The sequence below is a fragment of the Pyrgilauda ruficollis genome, unplaced genomic scaffold (assembly GCF_017590135.1).
Source record: "Pyrgilauda ruficollis isolate IOZ18807 unplaced genomic scaffold, ASM1759013v1 scaffold108, whole genome shotgun sequence".
In the NCBI taxonomy this organism is placed as follows: domain Eukaryota; kingdom Metazoa; phylum Chordata; class Aves; order Passeriformes; family Passeridae; genus Pyrgilauda; species Pyrgilauda ruficollis.
In genome coordinates, this window is record NW_024508988.1 from 561,035 (window position 1) to 580,127 (window position 19,093).

Genomic DNA, 19,093 nt, shown 5'->3' on the forward strand with positions numbered 1-19,093 from the left:
TTTCAGAGCAATACTCTTCAGTCCCACTAAAAGACCTAAATCCCACAATCCCCAGTGCTCAGAAGAGCTCCCACACCCTGCCCAGTTGCTGTCATATCAAGCTGCATCAATCTGCTGTTGTGGGGCAAGGAATTGACTCTGACTTTCAAGGATGCCTCCAAAGAGATGGAGAGAGCACATGCCATGATGGTTTTTGTGACGTGCTGTGGTGTAGCACCTGTCATTACACACATTGCTAAGGTCAGGTTATTCCCAAGTAAAGGTGCTCTGGATTAGATGAGCCAACACAATTCTTCACCTGTCACTAAGACACCAAATGACAAGACATAAATGACAAGACATAAATGGACTCAAACATAAGGCTCATGATCATTAGCTGGTCATCTCAGTTCCACTTAAACATACTGAGAAAATGTCCTGTGCCACCCAAACGAACCCCACAGTGCACAGCCTGGGCCCCTCCGTCCTGCCACTGTGCCCTTCATCCCGGCACAGGGATGTTCCCCGTGCAGAGTCTGCAGGGGCTGATGTCTGCACACCCCCAGCCCAGGGGTGCAGGGGGATCACATATCAAACCCCAGCTGTGCTAGAGCCACCAGCCAAGGAGGACACAGGTAAGTGACCTGGGCTTTTTCCTATCACTGCATTGTACACCAAGAACAGGAGGGCTTCAGTGGGCCTTGGAAATGGCAGGATCTGTTGTGCGGAGGAGAAGCCACTTGGGGAGTATTTGTTACTATCCACTCTGCCTATCAGGAAGCCAAGGCTGTGCTTGCTAGATCCTGTGGTTATTTACTCTGGCACAAAATTCAAATAACTCTCTTTGTACTGGGGCATGAGCAGAATTTAACTCTTACTTAAAAAAGAAATAGGAAAGCAAAGAAAATGAAGACATATAAGAGTGTAAGAAAATATATTTATTAAGTTTCATGGCAATACTATGGCAAAATTGTTAAACACATGCTTACTTTTAGACACCCAAGCAATACAACAAGAATTACATCAAGCAAGCAAACTAGGTTTAAAATGTATGCAAAGTTGCATCTTAGTGCTAGGTTAGTCTTAAATGTCAACTGCCACACTGAAATATTCTATCCCCAACATGATCCCATGCTTCCTTTTTTAAGCATGCATTTGTTTAACTGCTTAGCAGATAAATTTTCATATTGATACACTTTGTTGAATCAGTATTTTACTTGGCATGCTACAGCTTCTTTAAAGTGCCTTGTGATGATTTTGCTAAAATCATGAAAGAAGTAATTTTTCAATAGCAGATTTGGAAGCTGGAAAATTTCAGTATCATTCGGCAAGAAAAATATGCTGAATGACTTATTAGATTTAGTGTATTATGAAGACTATTTTTTCAGCTCAGTCTACTGATTTATTCTCAGAATTAACTTCTATAGATGACTATGTCAAATTGGCAAACAATATTTTCACTAGTATTAAACAAAAGTCCATTAAAATCTTCATAAAAACAGAACATAAAAAACAGATCTAAGCAAATTATTTATGCTGTAAAAAATATGGTATAAAAAGAGCTAAAAAAAACATTGAACCTATTCACAGTATTATATTTTTAAAGTTACAGCATTATAGTACAATGTTGTGTTTTTTTCAGGTGACCTGTATGATTCCACCAGTTCCGATGTTTTGTGTGCCACAAAAGGCTCAAAGTTCAAATTGCTGTTACCTTCAAGTAGGATTTCAGATATGACATGATTCAGTTGTCTTCTCTTTTTGTTATCCCCAGTTTTACAAACTTTTGACATGCTAAAAAAACATAAAATGTTTCCAAAGCCATTCTTGAACCACATTTAGAAAACACTGACAGACTGATGTTCAAAGATTATTTTTTTATTGTATTACTACTAAAGGATGTGACTTTTCTATTTTACTTTGCCCTGCTGGAGCTATTAATTTTAAAATTTTTCTTAATCCAAGTAATGAAAAAGTGAAAATTTCACTTTTGCTTTGTTCCTGGGTTAGTTTTACTCACTACCTTTTGCACAACATGAGATCAAGTGAGCTGCAAAGGTATTGAACCTTCTAGGAGAAGCTCTCCATAAATCTCCACTGAAGCTTGCTTTCAGTCAAAATGCAGATTTGGGACTGTCCTAGAGATGTTGTTAGGTATCAAACTGAAAACCAAGGATTTATCTGCTCTGGTGCACCACAAAGTCACCTGGACAGTGCTGTCACAAGAAGAGGGTGAGACTGGAGAGGGATTAACCCCATCCTCTCATGAAACACCCTGCCATTAGACCAGCTCACCTGCATGGGGATACCGAGCCTCTGCTCTCCAAAACCCAGAAGTCCTCTAGAGTTTTTTTTTTTGTTTTTTTAAGTTGTAAAAGCTGAAGGAAATAATAGATGGTTTTGTGGGGGAGAAGTATTGTCATGCATGCTGGGACAACTTATAAAGTTAGAGATACCATCAGTAAATATCATCTGAGGTTTGTTTGTATAACATGCTAAAAGAAAACAAACACTGGCTATCTTAGAAACACTGGGGAAAATCTAGAGTTATATAAATGGGGGAGGGGAAAGAAAATCGTGGTGGAAGAAACTATTTTACAGCTCCTAATGAGATATCTAAGACATAAAGGAAGATATCTTAAACATAAAGGAATGAAACACTCAAACACTTCTGAATCCTTGTCTAGCATTTGGGGTCTGGGTCTGTGTTTCCAGGCTGGCTAAGGAAAAGATGAGGGAAAAACCAACAAATACTGCCAACTGCCAACAGCATCTTTGAGCATCATCCACAGAGGGCACCATTTAATGCACAGCACCACAAGTGTTGCAAAGTGCGTTGGGAGGAGCACAAGGCGGCAGGTGCTTCCCCTAGACAAAACTGTCTCAGAAGGTATATATTCATGTACAGGACTCCAAAAAAAATCACTTTGGCAGCTGTAAGCTGACTTTCTCTGCCATATGCACCTAGGCACATGATGATGCAAGCACATGTGTGCATAAAGGCTTAGGACTTAAGTGTTACAAATATTAAATGTCATTTGCACCGAAGTCTTCATCAAAGTCTCTGGCAGAACAGAAGATGCTATTTACACAGGAAGCTCTTCATAGATTTATGGTACACAGAGCTTTGTTAGCAATCTCATTCTCTAAATGTTACATTTTTCTAATATCTGTCAAATTATTTTACTATATTTCTATCTACTTGTAGGGATACAAGTATTCTATTTACAAAGCAGTATTTATTTAAAAACAGAGCACACAATTTATCATTGCCTTTTCAGAGTGATGTCTAATCACCTTCTCTCTCCAGTGCACCCAATCGCTTTAATTTTTGCTCCTATTCATGTTCAACTGAGTATCCTGGAGGACATGATCATGGAAACATGGGAACAACCCAGCACTAAGCTTTACCCAGCTGAACCTATCAACAACAACATGAAAAGGTGACTTGAAAATGCCTCTTCAGAACAGCCTGAAGCTCGAGGCCAGCAGGAGTGTGCTGCTGCCACGTTCCTAGCAAAGTAAAGTTCTGGTCCCCCACATAAACCAAAGATGAAGAAATGCAGCACATCTGCCAATTGTGCCATGACAACACAGCAACTGGCTCCCTTTGGAAATGGTTTACCCATTAAAGCAGCAACTAGAGATAATAAAGACAGCAAATGTCAGTTATCAGGATCTGTATCTGCCTATACAGCCACTGCACAGCAGGGGAAGTAATTCACTGCCTGCCGGTAACATTAGCTTACTATTTTGTTGATATATTAACTAGTAGTTCTGTGAGGTATATCACATGCAGATCCACCATCCCAAAATCTAACACAAGCTTGAGATCCCAGATCTGTGCATGCAAAAAACCCAAAAATAATCAATGTGTCAAATAGAGAGTGCACAATGATACATCAAATGTGACTGATGTTCCACACGTACAGTGAACAGTACAAAAACCCATTACAAAACTTAAATTGTCACATATGACAGGCATGGCTCAAAAATAAAAAGCAGCAGAATCAACAACTTTCTTCAGAAAGCAACTGCTTGGCATTAATACCCTACATCTCTGAATACTGATCCTGGAGGACTGAAGTTAGGCATGACACAATCCCTTCTGGTGATATCCCTTCTGGAAGTTGTTGGGTTTTGCTTTTTGGTTGGTTCTTTTAATTTTTTTTTTAAAGCTGCACTTTCTACTCTTCTAAAAAAATGAAGTAAAAAGCCAAAATAACTAAAAACAAATGTTCAATAAAGGATAAGATTTTTCACAAAAGGCTGGTTAGGAAATGCTGTTTAAACTTTAGGATTCCTAAGATATTTTTCAGAAAAAAACTTGTCTGAAGAGGCTCATCAGGAAGCTAGAAGGCACTAGTACAAAGAATCTGATCCCCTCTGATACTTACAACTGCTATCAAAGCATTTAGAGGCTATGAGAGAGCACCATGCTTTGAGAGTATTTGGTTCAAAGACATTCCTAAAGATGCTTCACTGGTTTAACATGGCACTTGGGCTCAGAAAGCAAGTCTGTTCCCTGACTGTCCCTGTCATTCATCCCTACTGCTCCATGTACCTAGGAGTGGTTGATCACATTTGCACCACCTCTCCCTATGCATCTGAATTCACTGCTGAAGATCTGAGATAGCATTTGAAAGGCAGCACTGAAGAGGCTCAAAGGAAACCACAGAGGTGAAGCAGCTGAGCTTTCAAGTGCTGGAATGACAACTGCTTACTGGCTCATCAGCATTAAGCAACAATGATGCTACAGATACTGCACAAGTTTGTGTCTCTCCCACATCTGTCCCACTCTCCCACTCTTCTCACTGAAGCCATTGCTGTTAAAGGACCTTTCTGACCTGCATCCTGAAAGTCAGAACACCAGGTATATAGTCAAGAATTAAAAAAAAAAAAAAAAAAGAAAAAAAGAGATGAATAATTAGGTCCGAGAGTTTATAACATCAATATTGAGGCAGAACATGCATTTGTGGAGCTTTTCCTTACCTAATCACTAAGAAATGAAGCAATTTAAAATGTTGTTGTCTTTACTGAATAGCAGAAGCAGCACACTGGGAAACCTGAGTATATGATGCTTATGTGTAAGTGATTCACCATGTGAACACTGAGAATGGTCCTAAACTACTTCCTGTGAGAGCTCTCTGTGTTCTCTGCAGCTGCCTTGATTTCCAGTCTCCAAATTAAAAATTGCTAGTACTCTCAAACTGCAGTTTGATTTTGTTTCTTGCAATACACAGCCATATGAAAAGCACAGTTATTCTTCATGGTCAGCTGTTCTGCTACAGAGGGTTTTTTTCAGTTGGATCACCATACAATACTGATTGCTCCTCTGTACTGAGAATCTGCTCTGTAAAAAAATACCCCTAACCACTACCCATACACACTGTCCATGACATCATCTGCTTTCAATTAAAAGCATATAGCAGCAAAAGCTAAAATTCATCTTAGCAGATGGAGACATTAAGCCAAATCTACACTAGTGAAAAGAAATACTCTAACAAAAGAATAATTGTGAAAAACAGTTGTTACTATTAGGATTTAGCCTCCTCCCAGCTATCAATCACGAAGGGCTCAACTGCTTCATTTCATGTGTTAGTTTAATGTTCTAAGTTACAGGCTATGACACTTCCCTTGTGCTGATGCTTGGTCACAAATGGACCTCAGCTCTTTTCACTGCCAGTCTTTTCACGTGCAGCCCTGCTAATTCAAAGACTCAACAGATGAATCCTATGTGCACTTTCTGTCCTTTCAGAGACACTGTGCACTCTGCCAGACCTGCAGACTAATCTGTTTTTCACTACTTCACAGTTCACTCTATTGGGAGGCACACACAGGAAGCTGTTACCTATTATGGTAACTATTTAGTGCTTTGCCTTTTTGTCAGTTTTGAAACACCTCTATATTTCATTCTATGGAGATGGCACAGACATGCCAGCCTCTGAAACTGAAGACCCATTGCTGTGATTAGATTTAACTTTATGCTTGGTTTTATTTTGATGGCCAGATCATGTGGGTTGGAGACCAAAGGTCTGTCAAGTCATCCTCCTGGTCTACTCTCACACCTTTACAACTAGCAGCCTAGCCAATTCAGTCTCCTTATCTGTTTTGTTTAGAAAACCATTCCCATGTCTTATTTATTAAAAAAAACCCCAAAACCCAAAACCAAACAACAATCCAAACCCTAAAGAAAACACAGTAGCTAAGGAAATGGAGATTAAAATAAAATTTGGTTAGAACTTCATGGAGACCCTTTTTGATCACTCTTTTAACATCTGATGTCTTCCCACTGTTTTACAGCAAGAAACAGGTAAATTTCTCAAAAGTTTCTGTAAGCTAGTGAAATTCATGTATGCCACAGCCTGAAATTTACACCATGAAATGTTACAGTTACAGTTGTCTAGAGATGCACATGGGAAAACAAGCATTTTAAAAGATGATTGTTCTAAACACTCCTTTAAGCACAAAATGTACATCATTTAAGCTTTCTTTGCATCACATATCTGGTAAAGGAGAGGTAGAATTAGTGGCACTAAAACCTCCCTGGGTTTCTCCCTGCCACTAGAGAAACCCTACCTTGTACTCCCAGGTAGGATTTGTATAGAAGGTCCTGTTGGGTTGACAAGTTAAGATCAAAGATCAGCCAGGCAGCAGGTAATACAAAGCTAATACAATAAAGACCATCCAAAAAGCAATTTCTCCTCAAGGACCTAGTCCTACTACCTCTAATTTCATGTGCCAAACTGCTTCAGCAGCTAAGGTGAGTAGACAGAGATTTCCTCATGGCTTACATTACTGCATAGTGCAAAGACTGCTGAACACTGAGGGTGACTGGACTACTGTACCACTTCAAAGCAGGAAATCTGGAGCAGAAGCTATGAAATACAAAATGTATTAGTGCAATACATTAGGAAAGATTAACTCTTTAACCAAAAGATAGAAAAAATATAGAGCATTCTAAGTTGTTTTTTTTTTTTTTTTAAAGGAAGTTTTAAACTTTATGCAGTTCTTGTTGAGGTTTCAATCAGTGTTACACTTCTTTTCCCCAAGTTTGTACCCCTGAGTCAAACATTTAATAAACATTGTACAGTAGGTACAGAAATTAGTGTCTAGTCAAAAAGCAACAGATTTGAATAGCCGTTGCTTTTTAAGTGTTAAACAGTGACAATAACCTTCCATACAGGAGAAGAAAAAAAATAGCACACTCATTTGTTCTTTGTTTATAACTAGGTACAAGATCTCAACAGTTTCCATCTGCATTGTTTCTGTGTCTTAGGCTGAATTTGCTATAAATTAAACCTTCAGTAAGGAAATCTGTTGGCGCTGCATCATTTGAGTCTGCATGGTTGAGAACAACTACAACAAAGCAAAGCAATCTTTCCAAGTTATAAATTTCATGAGACCACTTTTATCTTGGAGCACTGTGTGAAGGTAGGCAGAGTTCTTTGACTATAATTATCAGGGGCTGTAAATTCAAAACCCCTTGCATCCAATATATTTTACTAGAGTAATAACTAAATTGCTATAATTTTGGCCTCTCAGCCTCTATTACAATGGAGTATTAACACTTTGACTAACTTAAACATGGTAATATGGTAACATTCAGCTCACTAGAACTTCTGCTGACTGTCTCCAAGAATAATTAATTCCTTTTGCAGTTTTCTTCTTCCTTTCTTTACAATATCAGGAATAAAAGCTTATTCAGAAGGCAGGTTCACGTGCAATGAGGACTCACTGTTAATCATTTGGTTTGTTCTGAAAAAAGTGTGTGAAGGACCACCCTGTGTTAATGGGTTTAGGAGAGTCTTCATCATCTTTTGGGGGAAGCAGAAACTGTCGGGAATTAATTGAACATGGGCTCCCAAAAGATGCATTTTCATTGCTGCTTTCAACTGATCCAGGGGAGTCTGGAGTGCCCATGTTCCACGTGTTTGTGTTTGTGTTTGCTTGAGGTCTGTAACCTGCAGTTTTATCCAATTCTTCCTCCACAGGTGAATGACCCTCTATTTTCAGAGCACTGATAGAGAGCTGCATTTGTGGCTTATAGCCTGCCGTAGTCACTAAGTCTATTCCTGGCTCCTCCTCTGGTTTAATTTGAGGCTGATACATTGACTGGATATCAATGTAAACCACCTGAGATGACCCCCCAGGTTCATCTGTAGGGAGATTTGAGATCTCCTCTTCAATGATAGGGGGGCAGTAGGAGACAACAACGTGGTTTTCCATTTCTGAGTCAGAGCCATCTTCAGGCACAGTGGTCTCTGCTGCTGGGGACATCATCTCTGTGTCTTCAATCTTTGGAGCGGTAGACTGTGTTTCCACCACTTCAACACTATTGGGGGTGCAGGGGTTCATTTCCAGTGTTTTAAGTGTCTTATTCCCCTGAAATGAGAAAAAAGAGAAGGGGGAGACACTAAGACAAAAGATCTGGAAAACCTGAAAGCAACAAGTTGCCAAAATTACAGTAGTTTGGTGGCTTGTGGATTGTACTCATCCAATGGCCACTAGTACAATACATTAAAAAAAAAGAAAAAAAAAGCGTTTATCATTTTCTGGCTCACATTCCTGTTACTGTTGGAAGTATTTTATGCAAATTAAAGACACTGCAGTAAATGTTTGAGAACTTTCTCCGAATCTCCAAATCTTTGTACAACCCATTCCCGAAGGTTGTTTAAATATTATGCCCATCTCCAAATAATGTATCTACCAGGATAATGGGATATGGCAGATCTCCGTACTTCCTGCTTCTTTTAACACTTTGACAAAGATGGGTGTGTTACTCCCGTATTCTTATCAGGCACTGACACTTCTTATTAGCTGGAAGGAGAGAAATGCAACAGTCCTTTCCTACTTCATACATTGCAAATAACTACATTAACAACAACAAAGCTCTAGATAGCACCTGACAGAAGTTACTCAGTAAATTGGCTTGCTTCTCTCTGCCACAGTTTTTTTCTACAATTGGAACAGATGAGTCAAAGTTTGCAAAAGAATTCTTTAACTGGTTTTATCTTTCAGAAGCTTAAAATACTAGATTTAAAATAAGGGTTACCTCACAGATGTTCCTCTGAAACTGTAGTGCCTTACTGTTCTCAGGATTCGGGATTTCTGGATAAAATGTTTCTTTAATCCTTTAAAGACGAAAGAATAAACTATTATAAAGATAGCAAGGCCTGAAACAGATTGTGAATACACAAAAGGAGTCAAGACACTTCCCTTTAACTCAGAATACTGAAGACATCTGGTACAAAGATTTAGTGTGTTGAACTTTCACTGCGTATAATGGAAAAAACAGCAACCTTCTTCTTTTTTTAAGTTGGGAATTTAATATGCCACATTTACTAAAAGTTGAAGATGCTATGTCCATCTTTGTTTGTAGAGGGCACACAAATTACAGTATGTCGCCAGCTTATTTCCATTTGGGAACTGTTTATAAATGGTGCTCACTGGAAGACAGGCTCCTGCAAAAACTTTTTGCATTCCTCCCTTTGACCTGTCTCCAACTCGGTTTCTCCCTCATCCTCTGCATGGTGTTTTTGCCACCCACCTGTGAACAAAGCCCACTAACATCTTTGGGTATATAGAGAAAACAGGGAGTAACTAAAATCATGGAAAACCCTAGCACTGAAGCAAACACTTCCAGGAAAAGTTGAGAACCCGAGACAGGCATTTACCATTCCCTCTTTCGGTAGCAGAAGATGCTGGCCAACACTCCAAGCAGCAGCACCACCGCGACGGGGATCAGAATTGCAATGATTAATCCTACAGCTGGCAGATAAGAACAAGAGGAGACAGTAAATATATATCCAATGTTACCAGTAAGTTTTATTCCTTTTCTAATATTCTCCCCATTTAAAGACCATTCCATTAAACTCAGCTAGTGCAGTGGTCTGCAAACAGTGACCTACACCTATCATCCTTCCCCTTTGCAGCAATTCACAGATTCAGTGATAACTACAGGAATCAGCAGGTATTTCTCTCTGATTGTTTAATTACAGAAAGCTTCTTGTGCAGTACAAGACTCATTGGTATGGTGATTCTGTTCTCACTAAGCACTGACATTGCACTTTCATGCTACCTGAGCTGGCCAAGTTTCTGGTAATGGCTCTTCTAGGCCAACAACTAATTGCATAAACAGCATTGTCTTTTGTATGTTTTACAATGCTTCCAATCCCTGGGCTTTAGCTCCAATAGATCTCCACTACCTTCTTCCATTGATATTAAATGCCTCAAGCTTGATTTTCACGTATTTTAGTTGAACCCCAGTGTTTAGTCCTTCATAGGAAATACTTTTTTTCTCTCATTGTCCAAAAATCTCTTTTATATAATTGTCTTTCTGTGTTTGCTTCTGTCAAGGGATCAATAAAACTGAATTCAAAGTCGAGAAGCATCTGTTTACAACTCTAAAACTGATAAATATTTCCACAATGTCTTTCTTCCCACCATGTATTAGCAGACATTCATCATGGGAAACCTGACAAAAACAGCTGGCTGTTTGAGAAAACTAAGCTCAGACTCCACTATATTTAGTAGTAGGTTAGAAGTTATTTTTTATGCATACATTACCATGAACTACAAAGTAGCTGTAATAGAAAAGGATCTTCCCTCACTCTGAACTGTATTTTTGTATTTATAAATAACCAACTAAATAAAGGCAAAAATTAGACTGTAGGCCCAAACCACCTACAGGAACAGAAAAAAACCCCACAAACCAACAAAATAAGCTCAGATTTAGACACATCATACAGCCCCTGTGCTAAAGAGAGGGATATGTCTGAACAGGGATAATCAACTTACAGTCTTCCTTTGTCACCACATAGAGGCTGTTAGGAGGGCTCAACCCACCAGCAGTGTAGGCTTGTAGTTCCAGCTGGTAACTTGTTTTGCCTTGAAGATCAAGTATTTTCATAGACTTCTTTGTTAAGTCAGTGATATTGTTAACTTTAAGTTCTGGATTCCCTGTTTGTTTGGAAGCAGTAAGAAATGCATAACTTCATATGAAAGGATTCAAAAAGACAACCTCAGCTTTAGCAAAACTGTCTTGAAGTGAGCAGATGAAACGAGAAGAACAGTCCTTGTAAAGAAAAATTGAAATAAAGGACCCTAGCACCAAACAGCACAGGAGTGTGGTGCTGCTGCTGCTGCAGATTTACTGCATTTCCTTACCCTCCTGCGTGTCCTCTTATGAATGTGAGTCAGGCTTCAGTCCTGACAGAACAGGAACTGGCAGAATATACCCTATTAAATATAGCCATGTAACCTCCCCACCTCATCTACCCAGGGTATTTGAGCACAGGACAGCATGACACATTGCCACTTAGTCACTGCATTACTTTATGGCCTCAGAGAGACAGTTTTCTCCAACTTTTGCTTTATATTAAAAACAACTGGGCTAATCACACGAAGGCATTTTAAATCAGGAGCAAATTATAACAGTGAGTAATGCAACCGAATTATTACTAAAGCACCTTTTTTATTAAAGTAAAATTAAATTATTGAAAAATAAAAAAAAAATATGTAAGCAAGAAAGTTGCAATCTACACAATTAACTTACCTGATTCTGAAAGTCTAGGCTTCAAAGCATCTTTTTCACCTTTTGCAAAGGAAAGAAGATATCCTTTTAGAAATCCTCGGCATTCTTCAATAGGAATGTCTTCCCATTTTACCAATATAGAATCTGAAGAAGTTTCTTCAACAATAAAATTTGGTGCAGTTTTTGGAGCTGTAGGGAGAATTATGAAGGAAGAAACCAGTAAGAAATTACCTTATCATAAAATGCTGAAACCATGTAAGCATTTCATCAGTTTTATTTTGGAACTAGCATTTTCCAACCTTTTCCTAAAGACTCCTCACTGTAAAGTACGTGTGAAAGACTTATCAGGAGTCTACAAAAACACAGCTATATTGGACTAATTGTTAATAATTGCTGCAGTATTAGCTACTAAGAGGTGCTAGAAGAAAAATTTCTCTTTGGTCAGCTGTCTTACAGACCCATAAATGTAAATACTCTTCTTCCTGCAATAAACCCCAAAAGATTGTATAAACATTCAGAGGATACATACTAGCTTTTACAGGCTTTAACTCTGTGACTTCATAGCTTGTCTTAAAACTAAAAAAACTCCACAATTTTACCATCTAAGCTTGAAAGAACTACTTTTAGCAGTTTGCACAAGTCCTTATTCCAATACCTGAAGCCTACTGAAAGTGTTACAGCAGATAATGCATACTGCCATGTACAATGTCAGGACTTTGGCTTTGTTCCAGCACGGCTGAACTCATGTTTAAGAATGCATCCATTTTTCTCTGGATGGTTATCTGTCCAAAGGCAAATCTAATGTTTGAGAATGAATTTATGCTCTTGTGCATTTCTCAGTTCCTAGTAAGTTTCTTCTACACATTCAATGCATTTTTAGTCCCTCAAAGTCTTTGTATCTTGAAAGCTTCTGTCTGATCTGTTCATAACACACATGGAAAACTCTTCTGGGAAGCCTTTCAGAATTTTTGCAGAAATACAAATGGCTGAAAATAGAGTTTCTGATAAAATTGCCTTAACCTCACCTTCAACCTTAGCAATGAAATAAACAACACCATTTCCAAGGACTCTGATTATGTCAGCAGTTCAGTTTCTAGGGAAACTATTTTAGCAGAAAACACATTAAAGTTCAAAGTGAAATGGGTGCTGTAGTTACACTACAATACAATACAATACAATGTGGTGTTAAAGTGTAAAGTCATGTCCAGACACATGGGAACAGAAAGCATTCAGACACTAATGCATCTTCAGGCCAGCAAAGCTCAGCACTGGGTCAAACCCCAGTTACCCAAACAGGGCTAGTGTGGGACAGAATACAACTGCAATTCTCAAAGTGGTTGTGCTCTAGGATCTAGTTTGGATCTACAAAGTGCTTTCATTTCAACACAGAAATGTTATGGATAATTTTTACATTTGAGCTGTACTAAATTTTTACATTTGAGCTGTACTAAATTTTTACATTTTGAGCTGTACTAAATGTGCTTCAAAATTTACTTGGACTTGATGAATCAAAAAAGTTGCCTTCTCTTGTGTAGAAGGGACCACAGCCATGTGGTTCAAATTATGGCTGTGAATTGCTGTGACACTCTGTGCCACCACACAAGCTGGAGAACAAAGTGTGATTGCATATGCTTGGAACTTGAAGTGGCTGGAGAAATGTGTTACAGTTATATGCAGAGAACAAACAGGAGTAAGTAGTACTGCATGGAGATTCTGGTCTCAGTCTTCTACCAGCACTGAGCTGAAAAACAGACAAAGACTAAGTTCACTTTGCAGAGATCCTGAATGATAAAAGTGTACTCACGCAGCTCTTTCATATACCCAGTTACGTTTTTCAACAACTGATATCCCATGGATTTGCAGCCATACAGAGAAAAGTTGTATCTCACACCAGGTTTGAACAGAGCTGCAAGAGAAAATTGCTGTAAGTATATTTCACTTCAGAAGAATGATGCTTGTAGATTTCACGTGATGCAGATATACAAATATGTATCAAAAATTACAAAGTATAATGGTATAAATACCATTCCTACTTGTAATTTCTACAAAAGCTATGCCATCAGATGTGGTTTAGAAGCAGTAACCAAATCTAGCTCCCAGAGAAAGTTTAGTACTAAACAAAGAGGATTCAAAACAAGCTACTCAAATTGCATAAATTGCCCTTTCCATGGGGAAACACAAATTGAAGTTACCAGAAATAATCCCCTTCCTTTCCTCCCACAGCAGCCATGTAGATCCTGCCTCCTTAGAAATACAAATGCATTTTGAAATAACCAGGTTTATTGGAGCAACAGTACAAAAGATCGCAGAAAATGCTCAGAAGTGACAGTGAAACAACTTAGTAATGAACTTCAGTCCTGACCTGACTTTAAAAAACACAGATAGTCATCAAATCTATGCTTCACATGTCTTTGGTGGAAGCACAGATATTTAATGCTGTAATGTGTAAATAATTTTCCACTTTCTGGGATTTTGTCAAGTCGGGACTGTACACTGCTTTGAAGACTTTTTCTAAACAGATACCACTGAGTAACTACACAGAAGTCAACTGGGCTTTGCAAGAGTTCAGGTCCAGCCTGAGGGATTCTCCTAGCAGGACTAAGAGCAGAGGTGAATTTGCCAGCTTGAGCCCAGCCCTAGCAGCTGGACAACTCATAAAAGAGTCACATCCTGCAAGAACCATCTCCGTGAAGAGCTCAGGAGTAAAGCAGTGCATCATTGGACAGACACAGTATTGTCTGCTTAAAAAAAAAAAATCTCTAGCTAGCACAAACAGAAACAACATGGACACAGTGTTGTAATTACAGACAGAAAAACATATTGCCCCCATTCTTCCAGGTCTCACTCCCCTCCAACATTCCTACATACACAGCTCCAAGTTGTTTCCTTGAATGGAGACTTTATTACTAAATTCTTCTAAAAGGCAAATATATACCCTTATAGAAAGCAGAGGAAAAAATTCCACATCTTTAATGTGCTCTCGCTTTCCTCTTCTGCTGCTACTAGTCCCACCACAGCTGAATTTCATTTCCCTGATCTGCCCACCAGCATCTAAAGACCTGGAATGTGCCCTGTTCCAGGAAATTTCAATAGTTGACAGCAAGCCAGCACATGGAGGTCACACTTAAAAAAAATCTGCCTCATGTAAAAACAACGGATTAGTCTTCTCCCATCCTGAGCAGCACTGTTTATGCTTAGAATCCAAATAAAACCCCTAACTCTAGATTAACCATTATGCATTAGGCTGAGTTAGGAAATTGTGGCGTACAGCTACAAGAGGTAATTTCAAAACAGTTAATAAATACAGGATGATAAAAGTTAAGTCAAGACTGATATTTGGATTTGGCAAGACTGTGTAAGAAATTAAAATAAACACAGTACCAAGAAGAAATTAATTTATTTACACAAGTACACAGCAATCAAACAATCTGCAACCTATAGCTTCATGCTGCTCTCATTCCACTTGCTGCTCAGGATCTCAACCAGAAAGACTCACAAGAAAGTACTCTGACTTACCAGATTTTATCACTGCATTTGTTGTATTTGAAGGAAATTTCTGCCAGTCCACACTACAGGCTTCAGACCCAGATGAATGACACCATTTTACTATGTAGCCACATGTCATGTTGGGGTAAGAATCCCAAGAAATATTAATTCCATTTCCCATTGCCACGGCCTGATCTGTTGTGACATTGTCTGCAACAAAAATTACACAAAAATCCATCAAAGAGCAGACACTTATCTACAGCCCCAGATGAAAGAAAGCCTTCCAGCCACAGCACAATGGCTTTATAAACGGCAGTCATTTCTAGGGGCAGTCATTTCTAGGAATGAGAGGCACGAGTGAACTGAGAATTCGAAGCAGTGCACTCAGCTGAGCCTAGAGTGCTTAGAATGAGACATAGCCTGCAGCAAATCCCTCAGCCAGCCTTAAGTATGATGAAGAGAATTGCAGCAGCTCAGGACTGGCTTAAAAAGCACTTTTTCAAGGTAAGGATTTACAGCAGATGTCAGGTTGAAATATGAATTGACACCAATCTGGCAGGAGCCTCCAGCTATAAATTCCCGCTGTCATTTCATCAAATAGTTTGCTTTGTGTTTCTTTCAAAGTTTCTTGCTGCCACTCGCCCAACCACAGACAACCATTTTTCATGAAGAATCAATGCAATAATCATGTCCCTTGTGAACTTTATGGTGGCTTCAGTCTACCAAGGGTAAATTTTACAAGAAAGAAGAAAAAAAAACTTTGCCTTTAGTCTATATTTCTTGTTTCTGATTATCAAAGGTTTAGCTGTTCTTGTGAAGTGATCAGATCTGGGAACAGCTTCCGATTCCTGCAGCTGCCTTCCATGGCTGTCCATCACATGGGACCCCGCAGAGCTAAGGGATGGTTTCCAAAGGCCACCACAAAAGGAGTGGCCCCATGACAGATCTGCAAAAACAATCTCAGGGTTTCAGTTTTCCTTTTTCAGTGTTCTCATTTATGCTCCCCATTGAGTCGATTATTTCATTTTATTAAAGCCATAAACCATGGAAGGCTGAAGGGCAAGCACAGTTTTTAGGAATTAGTGTTATGAAAACTTTACTCTCACAGATGTGCTGCAAATGTCAAAGGACTGTCTATTTCTAAATAATCTTAGCATACAGTTAAGTGTACAATTGTTTTGTAACTTGCTCATGGCAAGAAAAAGACACATGAATAATAAAAGCAAATCAACTCCACAAGGACCTTGATACTTTCCCCAGAAAAACTACTATGCATCCAGTGAAACTACATTTCTATGATGCTGTAAAAGATCATATTTCTAATGAGCAGACTTGATTTTTTCTATTTACAGAAAAGAGTTTTTTACTGACAGTAATCACATACTGTCTAAAACCCACTTAAATACATCACACTCTACCTTATTTTCTGAGCTAGACAACTAGAAATTCACCATGGGCAGTACTGCTCATTTTGGTGTATTTATAGCTGCAACCTAGACTAGAAGAACAAATAACTACTAGCACTGGAGCACTACTGTGGTAGGGGAGCCTGGACCAGCCAGATTATATGCCCCAGCTTTCTACAGAGCACTGTTCAGAGACAGTGACAAATTAATTATGGCAGTGTATCCTGTGTTTGTGTTTTCAGTTTTCAGAAACTCCAGCTTCAGACCCTCTGCTCTCTTCTTGACATTAAAAGCACTTACAGACTGCACACAGGAAGCAGCCAGAAAAGATGTCTGGGCAAAAATGTCATCCAGTTCTTTGAATGAGTCATGTTGTATGACTCCAGTCAGTGACTCAATTCCTATACCAACTCGGGAGCAAATCTTTAATGAGCACAAGTTGGGTAACACCAAAGGGAACCTCAGACATCTAAGAGAAAGCTATAAATGAATGGAAAGCTCTAGCTGCCATCATCTATCCCACACCACAAACCTATTACAGAGGCCTCTTTGACTCCCAGAGCCTGACGCTTTCTCTGCTGAAGGAGGGCTATCAAAGCATTTCAAATCAACTGTCCCATATAGTTACTTTTCTCTCCAATGGGCAAACTAAGAATATACTACTAGGTATTAGCATCAGTGCTGTGCTCAGTTCTGGCTCCTCAGGACAAAAGAGACATGGAGTTCCTGGCACAGGTCCAGCGGAGGGCAAAAAAGATGCTTAAGGGAATGGAGCATCTCTCTTAAGAGGACAGACTGAGGGAGCTGGGCATGTTCAGCCTCGACAAGAGCCAGCTGAGAGGGGACCTCATCCGTGTCTGTCAAAGCCTACAGGGAGGAATCAGAGGAGGGAGCAGGCTCTGCTCGGTAGTGCCAAGCAACAGGACAGAAACTGAACACAGGAACGTGAGCATGAGGAAGAACTTTCCTGTGCAGAGACCAAGCACTGGGACAGATTGCCCAGAGAGGTTGTGGAGTCTGCCTTACTGGAGATACCCAAGCATCATCTGGATGCAATCCTGTGCCGAGTGCTCTGGGATGGCCCTGCTTGGGCGAGGTGGTTGGACTGTGGGCCCTTCCAACTTGACCTATTCTGTGATTCTTTGTTTTGGAGAAGCACAAGAAACATTGTATTTCACATGGTTTTCCTTCCCACAGAAGCAAACTTGTTTTTTCATCTCACTGTGAATCTCAGCCAGAACACATTTATTCCTATGAGAGATGGCCATGTCTTACCAGAACCTGAGTTGCCACACAACCAACTGTGACACCTGCTCTCCAGGTGGGCAAGGAGAAGCAGATCCATGAATGCTCCTGGCAAACAAGCAGAGACAGGCCTTGCTGTGTGAATCTGTCCTCCCTGCAGAGCATCAGATCTGGAGCTAAAGGTTTGGGCTTTGGGAGACTACACTGTCTGGTGTGCAGGGAAGTGTGGACTCTCAATAACTGCTTTGCAATATTATCTACTCTCCAAGCTCAGTGTTAAGAACAGAAAATCATTATCTGGCTCAGCTATTTCCCTTTACAAAGCCCTCAGTAAGAGTAGCAGTGTTTTAATTGGGAAACTAAAGCTCTACCTCCTTTTCAAATACTGGCTCCCTAGCACAAGGATGCCAACACTTTACCAACTAGTCCAATTAATATTCTTCTACAGAGCTCACAGGCACTGAACTGATAATACTTGCCTTAAAAAGCCACACAACACCTCTAAAACTTCTGAATCTCTTTAGCATGTAACACTTCTCAGTGTCTCAACAAGAACAGAAATACACTGAGCTCCCAAAATATCAGGGATCTACACCAATGCTTTTGAAAAGTGCAATTAGCTGTAAAGAGTGCACATTATCATTTTTATTTTATGTAAAGAGCACAATAAATTGGTGAGACACTACTCCAAAAGCAAAGCAGCATTTTTCTCCCTGCCCAGCAGATTTGTGGGGAAATAAACGCACACAAAAAAAAGCATTATTTTTCAATAAACAAACTCTCCTAGCTATTCCCCAAGCTTTGAAGGTGTTAAACTCTCAGCTGGGAGCACTCACCACTTGGAAGTTCCACGCTTGTTATCCTTGAAGGGGGAGATGAGCCTGCACGGTTTCTGGCTACAACACTAATTACACAGTCACTTTTTCCAAGTTTTATCTCGGTACTGTTTGAGGGTTCCAAGACTACTTTACTCTCCAGTAGTGTCTCTAGCAGGTAGCAGGACACTTCATGAGACACTATTTTTCCATTGGTTTCAGAAAGGGATAAGGGCTGTGAACAGACAAAGAGTGCATTAAAACCAAAATGCAATATACAGAAGACATTATATTATAGGATAATATTATATTGTAGGATATTACATTATATTATAGGATACATATATATATTAAAAATATATATTACTATATTATATAATAGGATATCCCATTGTATTATAGGATAATATAAATTTACTGTTCCTGATCTAGTCTGATGACTGTGTAAGATTATAAAGCAAAAAAGTAACTCAAGTGTGACTTTGAGAATTAACATGTAAATTCCTAAGTTTTTAATTTTCAACTGATATGTATAAAACATTTAATTCTTTATATGAAATGCTTCTCAAAGAAATGTTTAAATTACAAAATTTTAATAACATTCTTATTTGGGGAAAAATATTTGT

The 19,093-nt window shown here is 39.2% G+C and overlaps 1 protein-coding gene across 5 annotated transcripts in view; it reads right to left on the reverse strand.

Moving 5' to 3' along the window:
• Nucleotides 1–896: 896 nt before the first annotated feature.
• LOC121356345 (leukemia inhibitory factor receptor-like) overlaps nt 897–19,093 on the reverse strand; it is a 53,531-nt gene continuing 35,334 nt past the window's right edge. For all 5 annotated transcript variants that reach the window (XM_041472656.1, XM_041472648.1, XM_041472664.1 and 2 more), the window contains 8 exons: nt 18,489–18,702; nt 15,032–15,211; nt 13,320–13,421; nt 11,537–11,704; nt 10,780–10,941; nt 9,657–9,750; nt 9,035–9,113; nt 897–8,364 (listed from right to left, as the gene is read on the reverse strand). In XM_041472656.1, coding sequence (XP_041328590.1) covers nt 7,720–8,364; nt 9,035–9,113; nt 9,657–9,750; nt 10,780–10,941; nt 11,537–11,704; nt 13,320–13,421; nt 15,032–15,211; nt 18,489–18,702 — 1,644 coding nt within the window. In that variant the 3' untranslated portion in view covers nt 897–7,719. The remainder of the gene's footprint in view (nt 8,365–9,034; nt 9,114–9,656; nt 9,751–10,779; nt 10,942–11,536; nt 11,705–13,319; nt 13,422–15,031; nt 15,212–18,488; nt 18,703–19,093) is intronic.